Genomic DNA, 9,130 nt, shown 5'->3' with positions numbered 1-9,130 from the left:
TGTCAAACTGATGCAAACTAGGCTTACAGTCTTTCCATTGGATTCCGTCCCACCCCGTTTCGTTTTGTATTCTGCTTCACATTCTGTCACTTTTAACTCCCTCTCTTTCCCCTCTTCTCTCTCTCTCTCTCTCTCTCTCTCTCTCTCTCTCTCTCTCCCCTTGTCTCTCCCCATCTCTCGCTCTCTCTCTCTCCCCTTGTCTCTCTCCCCATCTCTCGCTCTCGCTCTCTCCCCTTCTTTCTCACCCATCTCCTCTTTCTTTCCCTCCTTTTCAGTCTTTCTCTCCTCTCTTTCCTCTTTAGTTGTGTAGTGTTGTAAATGTTGCGCTGCTGGTCAGGCATCTGCTTGGCAGATGTGGTGTAGCGTATATGGATTTGTCCGAAAGCGGTGACGGCCCCTTGAGCTACTGAAACTGAAACTGTAAATGTCAGTTTACTATTCATGCATCTGTGGATTATTATGTATGGGTATGCATTGTCTTGCTTATTCTGTTACTCTCAGAAAATTTAAAAAAATATATTCAAATTCTCTATCCTCCTCCTCTTTTCTTCCTCCTCTTCCTCTCCCCCATCCCAGGAGTTCTTCAGTGATCTTCAGGACCACAGAGAGGCGCTGGACGTGGCTGCCTCCCTGTGTGACGCGGGGACCCGGCAGGAGCACAGCGAGCGTCACGTGCAGTTGGTGCGCGCCTCGCTGGTGCTGGGGGAGCGGGCGGCTGTGCAGTGCCGCCGTCTGGAGTCCGTGCAGCTCCAGTGGGGTCTCCTCCACAGCCTGGTGGAGAGGTTGCAGAAGGCTCTTGTGCAGGTGTGTGTGTGTGTGTGTGTCGTGTGTGTGTGTGTGTTTATTGGGTGGGGAGGGTGTGTTTATTGGGTGGGGAGGTGTGTGTATTAGGCGTGTGGGGATGTGTCAGTGAAGGTGAGTTGTTGTTTTTTTTCCTCTTTGATTTTGCTTTTTCGTTTCACTGTTAAGTTCTTTGTTGTTGTTGTTTTTTGTTTGTTTCTTTTGCTGGTCTATTTCTCTGTCACTTTTACGCTAATTATGTGTGTGTGTGTGTGAGCGCATGCGTGTCTGTGAGTGCAGTCATTTACGTCTGATTGCTTGTTTTTTCTCCTCAACCTTTTTTGTTGTTGTTGTTGTTATTGGTCTGTTGTCGGTCGTTTGTATGAATGTGTGTGTGTGTGTGTGTGTGTGTGTGTGTGTGTGTGTGTGTGTTGTCCACCTGTGTGTGTCAGTCACTTCAAACATTGCTCACCTGTTGGCTCACTGGACCACTCATTCAGTCCCTCGTTCACCCCCCTCACCCTTCAAACAAATCCACACACCCACATCCACCCTCACACCTGCGGCCCACAAACACAAACATACCAGCTGTGGTCGCCATGATTTCCTGCAATAGAGTAACAAGAGTCAGTGTTGAGCTGCAACCAGGTAATGCCGTCCGTGTGAGTAACGTCAACAGTATACGTGTTCTTGAATTGCTCGCGTTACCAATAATCGGTTTTATCATAATGTTTGTTTATATAGATAGACATGTATAAAACATTGCTCGGGTTACCAATAATCAGTTTTATCATAATGTTTGTTTATATAGATAGATAGATAGATAGATAGATATATGAAACATTATTCGGGTTACCAATAATCAGTTTTATCATAATGTCTGTTTTATACAAATAGACTGATGATATAAAACATGTAGACACGACACCAGCCTCTGACTTTGCTGTGTGTCATGATGTCGTGCTGTGTGTCATGGTGTCGTGCTGTGTGTCATGGTGTGTGTCATAGTGTCGTGGTGTGTGTCATAGTGTCGTGGTGTGTGTCATGGTGTCGTGCTGTGTGTCATGGTGTCGTGCTGTGTCATGGTGTGTGTCATGGTGTCGTGCTGTGTCATGGTGTGTGTCATGGTGTCGTGGTGTCGTGCATTGTGTGTCATGGTGTGTGTCATGGTGTGTGACAGGTGGAGACAGGTGTGGATCAGGTGGGGGGCGGTGAACTGTCCCTGGCCAGTCTGAAGAACAGGAGACAGGCTGTCACACAGCTACAGCAGCAGCTACGGCACGTGCAGCCTGACCTCTTCCAGGTAGTTCACAGCTCTCGCTCTGTCTCGCTCTCTCTCTCTCTCTCTCTCTCTCTCTCTCTCTCTCTCTATATATATATATATATATATATATATATATATATATATGTTTTTCAGTTCAAACTATTATTGTATGTAAAGCACTTGGAGTGATGGCCTAGAGGTAACGCATCCGCCTAGGAAGTGAGAAAATCTGAGCGCGCTGGTTCGAATCACGGCTCAGCCACCAATATTTTCTCCCCCTCCACAAGACCTTGAGTGGTGGTCTGGACGCTAGTCATTTAGATGAGACGATAAACCAAGGTCCTATGTGCAGCATGCACTTAGCGCACGTGAAAGAACCCACGGCAACAAAAGGATTGTTCCTGGCAAAATTCTTGAGAAAAATCCACTTTGATAGGAAAACAAATAAAACTGCACGCAGGAAAAATACAAAAAAATGAATGACGCTCTGAGTGTAGCGACGTGCTCTCCCTGGGGAGAGCAACCCGAATTTCACACAGAAAAATCTGTTTTGAGAAAAAATGAGAAATACAAATACAATTTATTTGATTAGGCGCTATATAAATGAACTTTTTATTAATATTGTTTGATTTTTTTTTTAAGATAAAGCTTCAGTGAGATGAACTCTAAAACGGAAGAATAAATCCAGAAAGCTAGCTCGTTTGTCTACAAGAAGAATGCCAAATCTCGAAACGGGACCAGCTTCCATGGCAACTGGGAGAGTGCAGGTTTGATGCCTATCAGAGGTGGATTTCTTCAGCCCATGGCTGGCTCCTACCCACAGCTGAGAGCGCTTTGGGCTCCAATGGAAAGACTGGGACCACGCAGTCGAGGGTCATCCACTTCACAGATGCATCTTTTGGCGTGTTGCTCACATTTCCTGACCAACACTGCATGCATCTTTATCCCTCAGCCTGGTTAACTCACTCAGTACGGCCAGCCCTCTCTTCTCCTCTACACAGACCCCTCGGATGTCCAGTGGGTGTCTCAATGACCCAACCTTTAGCTTCCGTCGTCAGAATTGTGGTATTCTTTGTCAACATTCACCTCTTCAGTATAAGAGCCTTCCGCTTGCAATATTTTGATGGTGGTAATTGGGGTGAAACGCTGTTAACGTCGTCTCTTTCGCCGTTCGTATGGAGAGAGTTAACGCTGAAAGAGAAGGCATGATGTGCTGTATTGTGTATCATTGTACACATGGGACCTCATGGCCAAAATGTGAACTTTTTTTTGTGTGTGTGTTTTTGTGTGTGTGTGTGTGTGTGTGTGTGTTTGAATGCATTTCCAAAGTTAATTCAAAATGTATGATGTACTGTTAAAACACCTAATCAATTTTGAAACTGAATGCGAGCAGTTGAGTTAGCAAGGCTTTTGTTTGACATGTCGTCATATCACTATGTGACATACTTTAAGATAAAAATCATATGTGATGGGTATTTGATGCACTGAAGCTGCACACATCCTGTATTGTGTATTGTTGGAACACTGTGATTTTATGCACAACCTGTTTTTTGCTTTGTGAATCCAAGCTGTTGTACTTATCTTTTGTAAGGACACATCACTTGATTCTGTGTCTGTTTGACCATGTGAAGACTGGGACTTACTTGCTTATTGTGGACTTTTTTTCTTCTTTTGTTTTTTCCAATTGCACACATTCTGCGTGATGTTAGGAGGACACTTTGTACATTGTCTTTGTGCATATGTGTTGATGATCTGAAATATTGTTAAATTTAACCCAGGTATTTAATGATATTTTGGATAATACTTTCTTCATGTTTTATCCAAACTGTTGCTGTTGAACCAGGCCTTGGACCAGGGGAGACAATTACAGAAGAGTGTTGCCTGCTCTGCACTGGACCCGACACTGACGGATTTGGCTGAAAAGTGGACTTGCCTTGATTGTCGACTTCAGCTGGAATTGACAGAGTGAGTGATTACACAACACAACATGACATATTTATTTTACAACACTTCTTTTTTTCTTTTTTTTACAGCTAATTGATATTTAGGCAAAGTTTGAAAGTTGTTGGGTTTTTTTTTGTTTTTGTTTTTTAATACTTCAAACTAACAATGAAAAAACTGAAACAGTATTGTGAGAATGCATTATACAACAAAGGAGTCTGATAACAATGCAACACAACCACATTCACTCATTCAACCCCAGGGAGATTACAAGCCTGAACAGACTTCCATGACATATTGATGCAGAAAAAAAAATTATATTTTTATCTAACTTGTTTTAGTGTATTGTATGGTACATATGTTCATTTTTATGTTTGTGTCTACAACGAGCCTATGATTGCACACGTTAATTTCCATGTGGATTAATAAAGTGATTTTGAATTGAATTGAATTCAGTAACCACCCATTGACCACTGAGACCCGATTCCTCCAGGACAGAGAAGCTGACCAAACAGCTACAGACGTTTGAGGCGGACAGCAAGACTCTGAAGACGTGGCTGGTGTCAGCAAGGAAGAGGGTGGGGGAGCTCAGAGACTTGGGTCAGGACGTTGATCCACAGGACCTTGACACACAGGCACAGACTGTTCTGGTAAGTGTTATAAATGTGTTTTACAAAAGGCCCTGGTTGTGTGTGTGAATGTACATGAGTGTTTACTTTAAAGATAAGATTTGATTTGATTTGATTTTATATTCAACGTTTCTTCAGACATACTGAGCTTGTTGTACAGTCCAGCATGAACATCTCCTGACTGCTTCACATCCAGTCAGAACGCAATGCTGATTCAGATTTTGGTGTGTGTAGAATGCTCAAACGTAATTTCAGCGACTTTTAACCATCCTGGGGGCCACAATATCCCCACCTCGAATGTCAAACCTCTGAACGTTTTCGAACCTGACACCATTTTCTACCATGGCAGGACATCCGCAAGGAGGCACACAACCAGCGACCGCTCAAGGACAGGGTGGTGTCCGCTGGCAGAACACTTATGGCCCTTCCCCAGCACGGCAGAGACTCCAAGCTGGCCATGAAGCTGGACAAGCGTGTGAGGGGGTGGGAGGAGGAGTGGGAGGAAGTGGAGAGGGGGGTGGGCAGGGCGGAGGAGCGCCTGCAGGAGGTGCAGGGGGAGAGGGCTGGCGTGGCAGAAGATGGCGGGCGACCTGCACACGTTCCTCTCCACCCTGGACAAGGCCCTGCAGAGAGACGCCGACACCCCCCTCACCGCCCACACCCACGTTCAGGTGCTGCTGAAGAAGTGCAAGGTGAGTGAGATGGGTGCTGCTGATGGGGGTGCACAGCTGGTGAGGGGTTAATGCGTAGGACTTTCAGTGTGAAGGTTCGGGTGTTGAATCTCGATCATGGCGCCTGCTGGGTTAAGGGTGGAGTGGGGTTTTTTTTTCTGATTTGCCAGGTCAGTTGTTCAGGCCTGACAGTGCCTGAACTTCATTTATGTGTATACACATGCAGAAGATTATGTTAAAGATCTAGTTACCCGTATCAGTGGATTATGGAAAGAGCATAGCCAGAATGCCTACACTCTGCGTACATGGCAGTTGAAATCATTGATAGACCTAAAAGCCTGCTTGTTCATATAAGTGAACGTGGGAGTTGCAGTTGATCAATGCAGAAGTAAATGATGTTGCTCCTGACTTCACCCAGCCTTTCACACTGCATTATGAAGAACTTTGCTCTTCTTTCTATTATCACTTAATGTGGATAGACATTAGATAGAACTGAACTTTGCTCTTTGAGCAAAATGCTAACAGGCCGTTCATCTTCAGTTCATCTGTGAAATTGTTCCAAGGTACAGCTCTGGTCAGGCAGAAAGTTGCTGACCAGTGTGTCAGGCAAATGATGTGTTCAGTGTTGAGGAACTTGGCGTGTTGTGGACGTAAATGACATTTGAGTGTTGAAGTAAATGTCATGTTGAGGTACATGACATATTGATTGTTGAGGCAATCAGCTTGAGGTAAATGGCACGTTGAGGTGAAAGGCATGGTGTGTTGAGGTGAAGGATGAGTTGAGGGTGTAACTGGCGCATTGGGGTAAAAGGTGTGTTAAAGATGTATATGGTATGTTCAGGTGAAAAGTGTGTTGATGATGTAAATGGTATGTTGAGGTAGAAGGCATGTTGAGGACGTAAATGGTGTGTTGAGATAAAAGTTGTGGTGACGTAAATGGCATGTTGAAGTAAAAGGCGTGTTGGGTTAACTGACATGTTGTTGCGGCGTGATGAGCAGATGTACCGAGTGGACCTGACCAGCAAACAGCGCACCATGCAAGCTGTCCAGGCCTCCCTGCAGCAGACAGCACCACCCCTCTCCACTGGCTCCCATGACGCACAGGAGCATGCCGAAATGGTTGCACAACTTGCCCGTCGGTGGACGAAGGTTTGTGGACTTATTTCTTCCTTTTTTGGGGGGATGGGGGAGGGGTTTGGGGGGTGGGGGAGGGCGGGGATTGTTTTTTGACTCACTTTTGTAAACAAAGTGAGTCTATGTTTTAACCCGGTGTTCGGTTGTCTGTGTGTGTGTGTGTCCGTGTGTCTGTGCGTCCGTGGTAAACTTTAACATTGACATTTCCTCTGCAAATACTTTGTCAGTTGACACCAAATTTGGCATAAAAATAGGAAAACTTCAGTTCTTTCCAGTCATCTTGTTTAAAACAATATTGCACCTCTGGGATGGGCACAATTTTTTTTTTAAAAAGCCTAATTATATGCAAACTGCATTTACTGTTATATTTATATTTTTTGTATTCTCTAAACTTGGCACTTTGACCTCTTAATCTGACACAACAACAAGAGGAGTCATTATCATTTTTTGTTCAAACAGGAACTTCTTTTGCTAAGCATGGAAGTTTTATTTATTTTGCAAACATTTTGGTGCAGATAGTAAAAAAGGGAAATTAATGTGTAATTAATGCTAGGGGACTTAATTTATCACAAGTGAGTCTTGAAGGCCTTGCCTCTCTTGTTTTATATCGTTTTGCTGTCCCAGTATCAGCACGGCATCAGTGGCACTACTCCCACACTGGTTATTCCAAGTCCCCGTTAACACAGCAACACTTGGCTTCGTCTGTCACAGTGCCAGCATTGGCAGTCCCCAGGGAATTTGGATGTAAGGTCACTGGGAGGCCACACACCAGAAAAAGACTGCACTGCTGCTGAGTCCCTTTGGTGGTGCTCAGTAGTGCCTGTTCTGAGGACAGCACCTGTTAAGCCCCCTACTGATGACAATAATAGATTAGTTGCGGAGCCAGACTGAGCGAGCATGCACCCCAGAGTGGAGACTGTTTACAGCATTTTGAGGGTTTGATTGGCAGGTGATTGATTTTCCCTGATCCTGGCATTGTCATTGCAGTCAGAACTTTGAAAGTAAGTAAACAGCGTGCATCAGAAAATGTTACAAAGGTTCAGCGCCGATAAAGTATTAGGTTAGAAATGAATAACTCATTGTGAAGTAGGATAGAAAAGAATAAGTTGAAGTAGATTAAGATAACAAGACTATCAGCTGGATATAAAAGAAGAAAAGGGGGATGAAAAAAGAAAGGAAACAGAAAAGAAATATGCTGTTACTGTACTTTCACTTTCAGTTTTGAGGAGGTGACAAAGTTTGCAGTAATCCATATACGCTACACATTTGTTTAAAAAAAAAAGTTTTTAAAGAGCCAGGCCTTTCCATAAACCCAGTGCACTGGTCAGGCCTTGATGTATTGTTACTGTATGGAATGGTTCTACAATCATCCATTTTCTTTCATTCAACCTCTCCTTCAGGTGTTCGGGAGCGTCACCGACCGACTGCAGTACCTGGAGAGGCTGTCTGGCCAGTGGTCAGCCCTGGACGCGGCGGCCAGCGAGGCACTGACATGGATGACCCAGCAGGAAGCACAACTGACCGCCTGTCGTCACCCTGCCCCTTATGAGTCGGCTGTCCATCTGGCTCAGAAGGAATGCAAGGTAGTTGGGTTTTTGGTTTTTTTTAAACGCGAAGCTTTATAATAACAAATACAGAAACACATTTTAACGATTAGATTTTTTTAAAGTGTATCACAAATGAGTCTTGAAGGCCTTGCCTCTCTTGTTTTTTTTGGGGGTTTTTTGTTTGTTTTTTGTTGTTGTTTTTTTTGCTTTATTAAAAAATAATTTTTTGCTTTTTTTTTTTTTAGTGGCCTCAGTTGCATACAAGTCCACTGAGCACATACATGCAAAAACAAAAACAAAAAAAACAAAACCGACAGCATATAATCAGTTTATGATCACTGATACTCTCTCACAGTCATGTCATTTTTTGAAGAAAAGATGACAAATCCAAACTTTTTAAACACATTTACTCACGACAGATGAAAAAGATATTGAAGAATCCAACAGAATGATTCCAGCTCCCCCTCCCACCTTTCTTTTTTTCTTCAAAGCAGTTGTGGTGTAGCGTATATATTGATCTGCAGCCCCATGCTTTGACACCTCCTGGAAGCAAAACCTGAAACACAAGAGTCCCAACAGAATGATTCCTGTTTAACCACCCCTCCCAGCCCCCCCTTTTTTATATAAATAATTTTTTTTAAAGCAGTAGTGGTGTAGCGTATATATAGATCTGCCCCCCTCCCCCACCCCCACGCCCCACCACCACCCACCCCATACTTTGACGCCTCCTAGAAACAAAACCTGAAACTGAGGAGTCCCTACTGAATGTTTTTGAACCCGACACCTTTTTCTGACACCATGGCAGAACATCCGCAAGGACACACACACAGACTGCCCCCCACCCCCCACCCCCTTGTGCTTTAACGCCTCCTAGAAACAAAACCTGAAACTCAGGAGGAGTCCCCCCCCCTACTGGTGGGTGTTCCAGGCGATTCAGGCCCAGCTAGTGGCGCGAGGGGAGGAGGACGTGCAGCGCGCCCAGGTGCTGGCCGACCAGGTGCTCCAGCTGATGGACCCCCGCTCACACCCCGAGGGGCGGGGCAGCGTGGGGCAGACCCTCAGCTCCATGCAGCAGAGGCTGGAAGGGCTGCAGCGGCAGGGGAAGGAGACGGAGGGGGTGCTGGAGGAGATGGCGGGCGGGTGGGGGAGGTACCAGGCCCTGAT

At 44.9% G+C, this 9,130-nt stretch overlaps 1 protein-coding gene across 1 annotated transcript in view; it reads left to right on the top strand.

Annotated features, from left to right (window-relative positions):
- The first annotated feature begins 5,055 nt into the window (after positions 1–5,055).
- The window catches only part of LOC143281296 (nesprin-1-like), a 44,111-nt gene continuing 40,036 nt past the window's right edge, over positions 5,056–9,130 (top strand). The window contains exons 1-4 of the mRNA XM_076586454.1: positions 5,056–5,306; positions 6,285–6,434; positions 7,820–8,002; positions 8,895–9,130. The exon at positions 8,895–9,130 is cut by the window's right edge and continues 112 nt beyond it. Coding sequence (XP_076442569.1) covers positions 5,193–5,306; positions 6,285–6,434; positions 7,820–8,002; positions 8,895–9,130 — 683 coding nt within the window. The 5' untranslated portion in view covers positions 5,056–5,192. The remainder of the gene's footprint in view (positions 5,307–6,284; positions 6,435–7,819; positions 8,003–8,894) is intronic.

The sequence above is a fragment of the Babylonia areolata genome, chromosome 4 (genome assembly GCF_041734735.1).
Source record: "Babylonia areolata isolate BAREFJ2019XMU chromosome 4, ASM4173473v1, whole genome shotgun sequence".
Classification (NCBI taxonomy): Eukaryota; Metazoa; Mollusca; class Gastropoda; order Neogastropoda; family Buccinidae; genus Babylonia; species Babylonia areolata.
Note: the sequence above shows the minus strand (reverse complement) of the source record. Positions and strands in the feature narration are given on the sequence as shown.